Raw genomic sequence first — 14,353 nt, forward strand, 5'->3', positions numbered from 1 at the left:
AAAAATCCAATTAAATCAAATCAAAAAATACATACTTAAATTTCGTTACGATAACACCGAAATGATTTAACCTGATAAGATCATACTACATGGCAAATAAATATAACTTTAACATATGAAATCAAGTACTGTTTGTAGTTATGGGGATATATCATTTGTGTTTCCAAAAAATGAAGTAGCTTTTGTATTCGTACTAAACATAATGTGGTACTCATGTGAGATGGAGCATTATGATTCGTTAATGCTGTTTGGTACTATTAAGTGTAGTGTCCTATATATATTTTTTATGTTAATTTATATAGAGTAGAATGTAAAAGATTGTTTATAATCTTTAAATTTATAATAACAGATTATAAAAGAAAAGAAATGGTGTTCAAATAATTTATATTATAATTATATTATGTTTGCAACGAAGACTAAAAGAAAATATTTGTTTCAATTGAAAAGAAATTGCCGTTATCTCCATAGTAAAAGTAAATATTATAGAAGGAAATAGAATATTTTATTAAAAGCAAATACTGCTTCTCAAATAAAAAATAATTACCCTACTGTTACAATATATATATATATATATATATATATATATATATATATATATATATATAAATAATAATAAAAAAGATTGAAAATCTTTAACCAATTATAACTTCTAAGTTTTATTCTAATAATTTTGAATTTCTAAAAATAAATCTTATGAAATTAGAGACAACTTCAAATAAAAAATTATATATCAGTTCATTATATATTACAAGAAAAATATTTGATTCAAAATATATGTATACATATAGTAAGATATATCAACACTTTTTTTACATAATTTCATAATCCAAAAATTACAAATGATGAGTATCAATAATTTTCGTTAAACTAAATGCTAATTTTATTTGTGGTCTCAAAATTTCTTGACATTTAGTAAATTTATTTAATGTTTAATATGAAAGTAATACTATTATGTTGGTTTTTAATCACTTGATGACGCGAGTTTATATTGTTATAAATATACATATCCTAACTCCCATAATAAAATAAGTTGTGATTTGAAATAAAAATGAGAAATTAATGGAAAAAGAAAAATTCACGATAAACACATTGCAAAGATTGATATTTTAAAATATATGATGATGTGGTTAACTTTGACGCATGTGGGGTTAAAAGAAAGCTGATCAAACATGTAATCCAATGCATCACATCAGAAAAAAAATGAACCACAAACACATTCATATGGTGTGTGTGATCCATCTCCAACTACAGTTATTTTTCATATACATTCCAAACTTCTAAGCTAAGCTTCTACTGGTGTTTCAATTCCAGCGTTGTAGTGCACAAATTCGTGCTTCTCCTCAGCATCCCAAAGCTCTGGAAATGCTTCTCTCATATTATGAATACTCTCCAATGCATGATCAACTCCTAATGTACGAACAGATGTGCCCACCTGCATTCACATCGGATTTTAATTACAAATGTTTCTTCACGTAATGTATGTAGTTCAAAGAATGAATATGAATACTTTGATTCCAAATGCCATATAAAATATTTTTCTTATGAATCATTTGATTACTCTTACCGCAACTGTGTGGAGGCCTAAGCGTTTAGCTGTCTGTAAATTGCGGATGCTGTCATCAAAAAACAACTGAAAAGTGCAGAAGCAACAATATCATAAGTGAATATATAATGTCATCTGTCACAAAAACATGCAAGACAGAGAAACAGCAGGGGACTGTCATATGCTAAGTACTAAAAATGTCCTCCCTTGAGTATCAAAAATACATATATTTTGAAGACATAATAGAGAAACAACACAAGAAAACACACCAGAAAATCCAAATTCGAACCATGACAGAGGTTTCAACACCCTTTATTAGCATTGATTCAACTACCCTTTGGTAATTTATGATCAATGTTTGTTAAAAATATTAAGAACATGGTAACCTATGCCTATTTTGTCTTTTGAAGAAAACTAAATTTATTAATTAGTTACTTTGAAACTGAAGGAAACTGCTAACACCTAATGAGAGAAGGGTGAATGTTCTTACTGTTCTCTGAGGATCAATGTCTGCTATCTTGAAAGCATATTCAAATGCTTGATCAAAGGGTTTGCAGACAAGGGGGGTGCTTGGAAGCTCCATATCAGAGTCATTCCGGCACAAACGCTCACAGATATCTAAAACTTCTGCGGTAGTAGGTCTGGATTCGCTGCCATCTTTGTCGTTAGAAGGATTCAGAGTGTCAAAGCTTATAATACTTTCAAAGCAATCCTCCAATCCAAGGATTTTAAGTGCACTAATTGCATGGTTCGTATCTGCATTTGTAAATATCTGAAAGGAAAACCAAGAATAGACATCATCATCATCATCATCTTCCTGAAGAGAGCATTTCTCATAAGTACTATTTTCACCATTAGAAAATGACATAGAAACTTACAATCTTCCTAATAGGCAAGCTTTGCAGAATTCCCCTGAGAACAGGGTCTGGTTTCAACAGCACATTATATGGCAATCTCCCATGAACAAAACTGTTCAAATAAAGGACAATTCAACATGGTTTAAACTAGATTGAAATGAATGGCTAAGTACAAAAATGGGCAGAAAAGAAACAAATATGTACACAAATTACCTGCTATACTCATCGTAATCAAAGTCATAGCCAATTGCCTGGTGAGAGGACAAGAGAAAGGAGGATTGGTTATTGTTAAACATCGGTTTTGTCTGAAGAAACGTTTCTAATACAATTCATTTAAAGGTTTATAAAAATCATACCTTTAGACCAGCCATCGTGGTTCCATAAGTCTTATACAACGGAACGTTTAATTCGGCAACTTTATCAGCATCCATCCCAAGCTTTTCAATCATATATTCTGCAATAAACCAGAATTTTCTATTTTTTTTTAAAGTTCGGCTAATTCCAGATAATTTTATAAGTATAAAAACGGAACAACATTTTCTTATCCCTTTAATTTCAAGGCATATTCTTGAGACGCATGTGTAAATGAAAAAGATAAACATACAGAACAAAATAATGAGATAATTTTGTCATATACTGCATTTTTTTTTTGACATTCAAATAATGGAACCCTGTAAATTCAGTACCTTCGATATTCTTTGCTATTTGCTGACAAACTCCAGAACTATAGGGATAAAGGGTGTCGTCAAGATCTGAAATTATAAAAAAAAAAAATTAAAAAACCTAGGCAGGACAACAAAGCGAAGAGAGAGAGAAATCGCCATTGATCGTGAAGGCTTACCAAACAGAAGACAATCATATTTTGGCTTTTGAACATCCTGAAAATTATGCCCGTCTTCCATTTTGGCTTGAATTTCTCAGGCCTAATTAAAAGTATAAAGGTCAAAACCACGGTTAGTGAGGAAAACATAAAGCGAAAAACAAAACAACCCCAACACAGAAACATAAATGAAACAGCGTATCTTTGTCTGAAACACATTTCCCGGTATCCCAGGGAAAAAAAATAAAAACTTTAACATGAAAACGAAAACTTTTTTCTTCTTACGGAGAAAAAACAAAGTGGGGGGCGAGCACAATTCAGCAATGTTGGATGATAAATTACTTGAAGTGGCGAGAGAAGAGAAAGAAAGGAATGAAACAGAATGAGGGAAAGAAAGAGGAGGCGGAGAGAGTTTATATAGAAAACAACGTTGAAAAGGAGAGAGAATGGGTTCTTTCCAAGTGTTGAATTGTTGATTCTAGACCGTTCGACGACGACGTTTTAAGTAGTTGAAGATCTGGAAACAGAAGAAAGAAAGAAAACAGAAGAAAGAAAGATCGAAAGATGAAATGGTTTTTTCATGCCATCCCTTTCTGACTTGTCTCTTCTAGTTTCCCCTGTTGCCACCTTCTTCACTTTTTTTTTTTTATATAAAAACACGTTCTTCACTTCTTTTAATATTGAGTCATGTTATTATACCCTCTAAAAATACCTCTTCCTAATTTTTCATCAATAACAATGAAGAAACCATAAATAAAATTAACTTTCAATGGCTTTAAAGAGACCAATCATTCCAACTTTGAAACTAATAAACAAAAGTGATTTCTAATAGGAAAGATACCAAAATAAATAAAAAAGGAACATGTATATAAGCTAAATCTTTTCTTTTTTGCGTGAAAAAAGTAAATTTCGGAACACTTTTTCTTCCTTGATTAGGCTTAGACAATTATTTTTAATTATTTCATTTAACGTGTATCATTGAATAAATAGTAATTACTAGGCTTTGAATGCCTTTTAAAAAATGCATTCAATGTATGGTTTAAAAGTAATTTAGAATATTTTTTTTCATGTCATAAACACAATTTAATCACTATTTTTAAAGTAAATAGTTTTTTTTTTATAATTAAATTGAGAGGTAGCATTTAAAAAAATAAAGCACGCATATAATCAATGCATAATTAACTTAAAAAACATAATTTTAAGATAAATTTAATGTTATTAATTACATTACTTCATTTTTTAATCATGACAAATTTAGTTTGCCAATTAGGAAAAATAATGAGAAGAGTATTGTTGAATATCTTTGAAAAAGATAATAAATTTTAGGCTTAATTTCACGTTCTAATTTGTTTGTTAAAAATTCAAATAGATTCGTAATTCTTATTTAATATTCTTAAGTTCTTTAATTTTAAAAAATATTTAATTAAATTATTTTAGTTAAATTAATATTAATATCATGTGTTAAGGGTTAGCTCGTAATATTTTTATTTATTTTTTATTAGTATTCAAAAAAGAAAATTGGCATATACTAGATTACATGTTAAGTTATTGTTGTACTATATATTAGTATCAATATCACGTACAATGTCTCCTGTTCAATTTATTTTTTATATTTAAAATTTTGATTCAATTCAATTATATATATATATATATAATTCATTTATTAGTTGTTTCAAATTATCTAATAATTTGGTATATTTATAAATTCATAATTCGTATTGAATTGTAAAATATTAATATATTTTAATTACTTAAACACGTTGTCTGTAAAACTACATAAATTATATTCTTATACAACTTTTTTATTTTAAAGAAATTATAATAAAAAACATACATTGATATAAATAATTAAAGTTTTAATTTAACATTATCTTTACAATTATTTTTTTCTTAGATAAGTTGGTAGGTCCTCTACGAGTTTAGCCTATATTGACCGAGTCCAACTTTTAACCTATCTCATTTTTCGATTGATGATTCTAGCCAATGGTCGTATTTATTTTTTTTTTTACTACTCTACCAATTTCTGAACAAATATTCTTAAAGCATTTGTGTCTATTTTTTTTCCATATTTAAAATTAGTTTATAAAATTATTTTAATTATTCTAAAATTTGATTTTACTAATACTAAACAGTCTTAATTTATGAACAAGATTTTATCTAATACCATTTTCTTATTGTATCTCTACTACTTGTATTCATTGTGAAATTTATCTAAGGAAATCTTAACAATAATTTATAACTAATTGAGAATATATTCTTTTCTTTTATCATCAAGAATATATTATTTTACTCTATAATACATGTCCCCACTTCTATATATCTTAGAAGAAACGAATAATGTGCTGATGAAACGAAAGGTCCAACCTAAAAAAAATTATGAAATTACTTCACGTGCTAAATAATATATTTTGGTATAATTGAAGTTATTTAATTAATTATTAAGCATTGGGAGGTTTTCTAGATAGAGACGCTTAACAAATGACTTACGCGATTTTGAAAGGTGAAGATTTTCTTTAGATTCTTGCGTTGACTAAATTTTTGATTGGAAAAGTAGTACGAGTGTGAAACAGTAAAAATTTATATTATTTTTTAATCATAAATTAATATGTATAATACATTTATTAGTCTTTATAATATTTTATCTTAAAGTTGTATGAATTGATAATTTACTATATAAAATAGTACATATAAGTTATTATAAGTTTCATTTTTTTGACTTTTACGGTGAGAGATAGAAGACTAAAAGTAGTCAAAATAAATATTTATATTCTGTTTTTGTTTTCAAGTTATAATAATTGAGGAGGTGTAAACTGTGTGTGTGAACTTGAAGAAGTTTATAAATATATGTTTTTAGTTCCACGTGGTGCGAATTTTCTGGAGAGGGTACTCAACAATACAACCTATTTTTTAATTAACAACAACTAATCAAACGGATTATCTATTTAATCATATCATTGATGATTATTCTAAAGAGTTAGACCAAAATACAAAAAATAATTTTTTTTAAAGCAATCATTTTTTTTGTTTTAATTAAAATAACATTTGTGCATGTTTAATGTTACTTGCTTTTGCGGTCACCGATGACGTTCTACATGATTTGTTATATAAGTTTTAATTTTGTTGTTGATTAAGTGAAAGTGATAGTGCAATTTAGAAGAGTTGGTGGTGAATAAGATGAATATGAACAAACATTGTTGTCCCCAAAGACAGGATGAAAATTGGAATGTAACATAATAATTATGTTGGAGTGGGTCAATGGAAGATAGGTTTTTTATTTAGCAGTTACTGTGAGTTTTGATTGTCCCTGTGAGCATACTGAAGAAACAGGAAGTCTTATACAGAAAGAAGGAAAGGTGTATTTGGCAATCTTTTCGCAACAACCTGAGGCTATAAAGGGAAGGAAAGAAGACCCGCTTTGTACCGGTTCAAAAGTAAAAAAAATATTTCTAAATTTATTATATATTAATATTTTAGATTATAAGTGATAGTAAATTTTGTTGTTATCTTTTCATGATGAATTTTTTTTGAAGTCGGCAAAATCAAAGTCAGTGATATGAATTCTCTTTTAATAATCAATTCAGATGAATTTTAATATTTAATGTTTTTTTTATGAAGAGTCAAACAATATGTTCTGATAAATAGAATACTAAATATGAATTTAAATCTCGTATTCACATCACATAAGAAAATTCATAAATTTATTTTATTAAGAATTTTAATCGAAAATGATATAATTCAAATGGTGGAGAGAGGAATACAAACTTAGGGGTGTAGTGTTTGAATGAGAATTGAGTCTCATGCAGCAAGCAGATCTAAACATTGGTGGTTGTTGCAAAAAAATAGAAAAAATCAAACAATGTGGTAAAACAAATGATGAGCCAAGACAACAAACTATAAAAGATAACGAGAAGAAATCAATCTGAACCGAGAGCAAGAAAATCAAGTCAGAGTAAGGAGAAAATTAGTGGAAGAAAGAGCTCTTTAAACATGGCAATGGTTGCCTCCAACAATGAACCTTCGAAAACCATGAATAAAATGATAAAGAAAAAGAATTTCGTGAACCTAAACACACCGGAGGAAGAAAACAATAAAAAAAATGAGAGACAAGTTCTCAATAACATGTTATGTGCAAACCAAGTAGAAAATGTTGAAATTAACCTTATTCATGGGATTATAGACTACAATTCATTATAAAATTATAGTCACTCTGAATGTTTAGAATATAGGTTACGATTTCTTAGGTGAATCATAGCCTATTGTGAGACGTTCAAAATAGAGGTTTCAGTTTTATCTGAATCGTAACTTATATGTTATCAGTAATCTCAAACATAAACATGTTACCACATTTTTATAAGTTACATCTTTCTTGGAACCATAGTCTATAATAAGTCCGAGATATTTCCACTAATATTAAAGTTAATTTCTTCATATAACCTAAATAGTTTGTCACCATTATCCATTTTGTATTGTATCTTAATGGTATTATTGAATAATTAATCCAAAAAGTCGTAGTTATTTTATTTTCTCTTTTGGATGTGAAGACACTATAGTTCTTATAGCATCTTGAGTGAGGTTTTTTTTTTAATGAGTTTATTTACTAGAAGAAACGAAAACATGACCAAATATATCATTTGAAAAATCTTACGTGGCACATTCAATTTCTTCTATTTAAAGAAAAGTTTAGTGTATAAGAAACAATTTCTTCATAATAAAACCGTGAATTCTCTATGTACAATTTATTTGAAAATTAAATACAAATGAAAAAGTAAGTATAAAAGTATGAGTTTCTTGTCTATGAACTATTAAAAAATTACAACAGACTCTGGAAATAACAAAAAGTATTGTAGGGACTACAAAAAACTTTTAAGAAACTCTTATAATATTAATAATTTTTAATAGTTCAAACTAAATAAAATGTCTCATATTTTGTTATACCTTTTACTAAAATATATTCTTCAAATCTTAATTGACCTTAGAAAATTATAGATGAATATTGATTTATTTATACTCTTTGTTTTGCGGGATAATGATGCTTTGTCATCCTAACTTTCTTATCATTATTTCTTACACTTATCCATCTTTGATGTTATAGATGTTAGACATTTAATTGAATAAAAAAGAAAAAACTGAGCAATGTATAAGAAAAAAAAAATCATAAGTCCATTATTTATAAATAAAGGTTTGGATTAAGACAATATCTTTTAAAAAGAGCTTGTTCACGACTCGATCTCTCTACTCCCTCCGGTGAGTAAATGACATGAAGATCAATATGTCAAAAAGAGAGCAACCGATAAATAATATAATGAAAATAAAATATAACAATAAAAGACAAAATTAATCTCTAATTAAAACAGGAATTACAGGACATAAACTAAAAAAGTGTTAAAACATGCAAATTTCAATGTAATTCAAATTTCGAAGGGGAATGTTTACCTTAATATCACTGGTGGAGCTTCAAACAGTTCAGCGAGAACAGTGACAATGAAAACCAAACATGAAAAAAGAATATTGTGCAGCCACATTTCTATAAATATCAAATCTACATCTTAGTTCGTACGAGTGAACTCAAAGGGTTTATTTAGCAGTTACCATGAGTTTTGTTTGACACTGTTAACATTGAAGAGACAACAAAGTCATGTACAACAAGAAACATGTATTTGGTAACTATCTGGGAACAACCTCGGGCTCTAAAGGAGAAGAAGAACCGCCACCTTCCTCAGGCACATCTACAATGGTACTTTCTGCGACCTTTTCCTCCTCTTCTTCAAACCCTTTCTTAAATCTATCATAATTGGTGGCTTCAGCAGCCTTGAATGGGCGCTCACCCAAAATTTGAACCAAATCGTCCTGGTGAAGTACTTCTTTTTCAAGCAACAACTCAGCAAGTCGAGTAACTTGTTCCTTGTGTTCTTCAATTAGCTGCACCGTTCGTTCATATGCTTTGTTCACCCAATCGCGCACTTCGCTGTCAATGATTGCGGCAGTTTTATTGCTGTATGGTTTGGACATCTCAAATGATTCCTCTCTTGAAGGGAACGAAAGGAGACCCACTTTGTCGCTGAAACCATAAACTGCTACTTGGGCATATGTCATCTTGGTAACCTTTTCCAAGTCATTTTGTGCTCCTGTTGATATTCTCCCTATAAGAACCTGCAGTGACAAGAGAGGGAAACATCATTGTCATGCCTCTGATATTTGGAGAGCATAAAACATCAGAGAAGGAGAAACATTAAACAACGTAAGATAAAGTGACAAGATTTACACATGAAAGAAGTAGCCATATGGAAAAAAAAAAGTATAGAAGAGAAACATGAGAGAAAGTAGTTAAGAAAAACAACAAAACTACCTGCTCAGCAGCCCGACCACCAAGTGTCATGCAAGTCATATCAAAAAGCTGCTCCTTTGTCATGAGAAGGTTTTCGCTTGGAACATATTGTGCAAATCCAAGAGCTGCTGAGCCACGTGGAACGATGGTTACTTTTAACAATGGCTCAGCGTGTTCCAAGAACCAACCTGCAACAGCATGACCTGATTCGTGATAAGCAACAGTACGCCTTTCCACCTTGCTTATAACCTGTTTAGGAAACATAGGTATTAGACAACACTAAACAATAACGGAAAAGGTAAAGAGTGTTTCAAATCCCCTTTAGTTTAACATTTTCAATTCAAAGTAGCATACCAGCTTCAGCATCATGAAGTTTTTAACTCAACAAAATCCTAAGATAAAAAATTTCTGCAGATTAAAAACAGAGAGAGAAAAGGACCCTGAGTATATCAGTCTGTCCTTTCAAACATAAATATGAAAGGGCACTACATTCAGCATACATCATACTGTTCGAATTCATTAAATCAAACTTTGGCTGCATAAATTTTATGCAACATATCTTAATTCAGAAGAGAAAGAAAAGCTTTTCCACACCCTTTATACACATATTATAAATTTAAAAGCAGCCCCCATGAAAATATGATGTTGGATTCAAATTGAGGACCAAGGCCCAACAGATGAGAATTGATAATGGCAATTACTTCTTGCACCCTATCATTTTCTTCCTACAACCTATCACCTCCGGAATTTATTTCCGGAAATCAATCACCCCCTCCTTTTAAGAAAAAAAAATTCCGAAAGCTTTTTGATGGGGTGGGAGGTGAAATTTGATGAGCTGCAGAAAGCTTTAGCAAATGACAATAATGCATCATGAAACCCTGAGGACCCACGACTATATCATGTAAAGCAACAAATTTGTTATGCCTCACCACTGCACTCCGCCCTGCTTTGCTGCAATAGCAGCCACCCCAACCACTATTGCTAACATAGGGATCATTAATGCATTAAATTAAACTTAAAACATTCAGCTCTATTATAATATCTCCATACGGCTTCCCATAATCTGCAAGACTTTTAATTCTACAAACTAAAACATCCAGCTCCACCCTTGTATTCATAAGCCTACCTCAAAAGAATATAAAAACTTATAAAGACATACCCTGTTCTTCTTTTCCAAACCACCAATGATCCTATCGATGGCTGACTCAAAATGGTCCATTGAGACTTGTGTCACCTCACTTCTTGCAGCAATCAGAGCCGCTTCATTGCAGACATTAGCAATGTCTGCTCCAGCAAATCCAGGAGTAAGGGCTGCAAGCCTTTGAGAATAATATGAAGGTTCACGGTCAAGTTTGATCTTCTTCAAGTAGATCTGAAATATCTGGTCTCGGCCTTTAATATCAGGTTTGTCAATTGATATTTGGCGGTCAAATCGCCCCGGTCTAAGAAGAGCTTTATCTAAGATATCAGGCCTATTCGTTCCTGCCAACACAACAACCCCAGAAGTGGTTCCAAAGCCATCCATCTCCACCAACAATTGATTCAATGTACTTTCACGCTCATCATTTGAACCAGAAAAACCACCACGCCCCCTTGCTCGACCAATTGCATCAATCTCATCAATAAATATTATACTTGGAGCACACTGCCTTGCTTCCAGAAACAAGTTTCTAACCCTTGATGGTCCAACACCAACAAACATTTCCATGAAATCAGAACCAGATATAGAAAGAAATGGCACTCCAGACTCCCCTGCAGTTGCTTTTGCTAAAAGTGTTTTTCCTGTACCTGGAGGACCCACCAACAGAGCACCTTTTGGAATTTTTGCACCGAGTTCCTCATATTTCTTAGGGTTTTTGAGGAAGTGGACAAACTCCATAATTTCAAGTTTTGCCTCATCACAGCCAGCAACATCTTTAAAATAGATCTAAACAAAATAAAACAGAAAAATAAATGAATGTGTCTTGAATGAACTTATTGCCAAGAGGAAATAATTAAAACTGGACATGCTATTTAAAACAAATAGAAAAAACATCAGTCATGTCATTGAGAGAAGAAACAGAAATCTCCCAACCTTATTTTTAGTATTTTTGTCTACTTTTGTAACAGGGGCTTTCCCTATGTTGAATATTCCACGAGCACCCTTACCACCACCACCTCCACCAACACCAAATCCACCTTGCATTCTCCTTCCCATATACAATAGAGATCCCAACAATAAGAGTGTTGGAGCAAATCTCACCAATTCCTGGTACCAAACCATCTCAGCAGAGTATGTTACAGGCACAAAATCATGAGAGTCAATGCCAAGAGCTTCTTGTGCTTCCTGTAGCTTCTCCTCAAAAGACTCGACACTTCCAATATTAAAATAATATTTATACTGACCTCCATATTCCTTTGCAGGCAGGGTCCCTTGGACTACTTCACTATCTGTTTGGTTGCGAGGAGAGTTCCTTATATATACTTTGGCAACCGATTTGTTTGAGACAACAATATGGTCTACTAATCCCGGTTCCAAAAGCTTATTTTTAAATTCCTGAAAGCTAATCTGCAAAGAATGAAACTTTGGTCAATGTCAGAAGGATGATAACAACGAAATTAAAGAAACCCTAGCTAAAAGGCACATGGTTGGATTCACATCATAACAATAATCCAAAAAGAAAGTGAGATTCAGAAAAATATCAAGCATTGTTAAAAAACTAATCCAGTTAAAAACTTGCAACTAGATGCTAGAATGCAATGGGATATGAAAGTCTATCCTAATAGAGATACAGTATTATAATACACAATAGAGAACTCAAATATTATATCTCATAATCTCTAATATTTCCATTTCCCCCCTTTACCAATAAACTCAAGATAAGTGTGGAGTCATATGGTACAAAGTTCACTTCTCATGCATTTTAAACCACTGCCTTCTTCTTCATCATATGGAATGCAGATAATATTCATGTATTGAGTTCTTGAACCAACTTCACCCTTTCAAGCAAATTAAAACAAGGGCTGGTTGTGCTAATACAAAGAAGTTGTGATTACCTCCTGCTGTTCACGGGGACCGTTAGAAAAGGTTGAAAGAAATAGCCCCATAACCAATAATGGGGTGATTATATTTTGAACTTGCTTCATGAAAGTTTCCTGAAAATTCCCATGATCATCTGTGTTTGCATTCGAGTTGTCTGAAATTAAATCGAGAATCCAGGCATTAAAAATTGTTAGTGGTACCCTTTCGATAAACTATAATACAGTTATATGATTAATTCTTAGACAAAAACATACAGCAAGTAAATCAATGCAGCCACTGAGAGATAGAGTGCACATTTTGGGATTGGAACTCAAGTTTCAAAACCCAAACCCAAAATGGCCCATACACAATAAAGTTGTAATTGAAATTTGAAGTTGACAGAAAATAGAGCCTTGGATATGGACAATAGAATTGAATGCTGCTTGATTCTCCATCTTCCCATCTTAAAGAAACAAAGTTCATGCACTAAAGACTAACACTAAAAAATCTACACTAAAGACCAACCCGAAACACAACACACAAAACCTACTTAACTCTCATGCACAAAACTAGTTCAACATGGAAATTACAAGAAATACACCCTCCAGTTTACTCATTACACCAGTTATCACAGTTATCTTCCTAATTCAGGGTGTACAAAAGAGATTCTATGTTTACCTTTAGAATCGTATTTTTTGCCATCTTCCTTCGGAACTTCCTTCTTTTCTTTGGGATAAAACTTTTCATAATCTGTCAAACAAATAAAGAACTGAGTTCAATTCTTTAAACTAATTGAAGAACCTTCAATCACGAGCTAAACACACTTCATTCCAAGTAAAACTCACTCTTTTTCTTCGGGGCTTCACTGGAAAAGAATCGGCGAACACTAGGGTTCGCAGCAACGGATTTAAAATCAGGCAAATTGGAAAAGATGCGGGAACTGGAAGCTCTGGCAGAAGAAACATAGCTCCTAACAAACCCTAATACCGATTCCGCACCATCAGAACATGTATTCGTTCGTGATATTCCTGTAAGGGTTCTCAACCTCCCATTACCTTGTGATAAATTCTGTCACCCCAAACATAAAAATTAACCCTTTATAACTGGTAGCAAAAAACAAAATTGAATTGAAGGGAAAGGAAAAACATACTCTAGATGAGCGCGACAGAGAGAGCGCAATTCTTGAAAAATTCATGCTCCTGGAGAAAAATGATTTATTGGTCGATCGAGACAATCTCAAGAAAGAAAAAAATACAAAGGGAAAATATCTGAAGCTATGAATATGGTTAGAGTCTGGCAGGAATTGATGTAGTGGTCCTTTTTTGTCCAGCAGAACAAAATGAGGAAACATTAACTTATGTTTCAATTGGATCAGGATGGTTTAAAAACGCGTTTGGATCACAAGATTCGCTTTCTGCTAACAACACAGTGAAGCTTTGAAATATTGAAATCATCACAAGCCCAACTTGTTGGCTTCATGTTTTTCTCAACAAATTTCTTCACAAAGTACAAACTGCCCAAAGATTTTTCCTCAACAAATAAATTTTTCTTATTTTTTTTGTCAGTTGATAATGGTTCTTTTTATATTGTAAACTGTAATTTTGTTCTCTAAGCCCATAAATAATAACAATAAGATTAAAATGATGTAAACATTTTATCTTAACTTTTTTTCTTGGAAGGTTGGTTTTAACCTGTGAATAATTTTGTTTTTGTTCATTTCCAATATCTCTTTTATTGGTGGTTTGTTATTTTTAGTTTGTTATATTATTATTACTTTTCATTCTATATTTTTTATCTATATTTATAT

At 31.3% G+C, this 14,353-nt stretch overlaps 2 protein-coding genes across 3 annotated transcripts; both read right to left on the reverse strand.

The window, feature by feature from the left end:
- Window positions 1-1,074: 1,074 nt before the first annotated feature.
- Window positions 1,075-3,772, reverse strand: LOC114168717 (uncharacterized protein C24B11.05-like). 2 transcript variants are annotated; one of them, XM_028053625.2, is made up of 9 exons: window positions 3,506-3,772; window positions 3,242-3,323; window positions 3,087-3,152; window positions 2,757-2,854; window positions 2,614-2,651; window positions 2,422-2,512; window positions 2,034-2,315; window positions 1,565-1,630; window positions 1,075-1,432 (listed from the first exon to the last, which is right to left on the reverse strand). In XM_028053625.2, the coding sequence occupies exons 2-9, from the start codon at window positions 3,300-3,302 to the stop codon at window positions 1,283-1,285; spliced, it is 852 nt and encodes a 283-aa protein (XP_027909426.1). In that variant the 5' UTR covers window positions 3,303-3,323; window positions 3,506-3,772; the 3' UTR covers window positions 1,075-1,282. The 2 variants fall into 2 exon arrangements, with proteins under 2 accessions (XP_027909426.1, XP_085524754.1); XM_085668628.1 differs by having other exon boundaries at window positions 3,650-3,766.
- A 4,943-nt stretch (window positions 3,773-8,715) lies between these two features.
- Window positions 8,716-13,978, reverse strand: LOC114168818 (ATP-dependent zinc metalloprotease FTSH 10, mitochondrial-like). Its single transcript, XM_028053778.2, has 8 exons — window positions 13,697-13,978; window positions 13,392-13,614; window positions 13,225-13,296; window positions 12,582-12,721; window positions 11,620-12,093; window positions 10,705-11,472; window positions 9,567-9,794; window positions 8,716-9,370 (listed from the first exon to the last, which is right to left on the reverse strand). The coding sequence occupies exons 1-8, from the start codon at window positions 13,895-13,897 to the stop codon at window positions 8,885-8,887; spliced, it is 2,592 nt and encodes an 863-aa protein (XP_027909579.2). The 5' UTR covers window positions 13,898-13,978; the 3' UTR covers window positions 8,716-8,884.
- Between the last annotated feature and the right edge of the window lie 375 nt (window positions 13,979-14,353).

Source organism: Vigna unguiculata, chromosome 11, assembly GCF_037176805.1.
Source record: "Vigna unguiculata cultivar grain cowpea cultivar isolate G323 ecotype 2 chromosome 11, ASM3717680v1, whole genome shotgun sequence".
In the NCBI taxonomy this organism is placed as follows: Eukaryota; Viridiplantae; Streptophyta; class Magnoliopsida; order Fabales; family Fabaceae; genus Vigna; species Vigna unguiculata.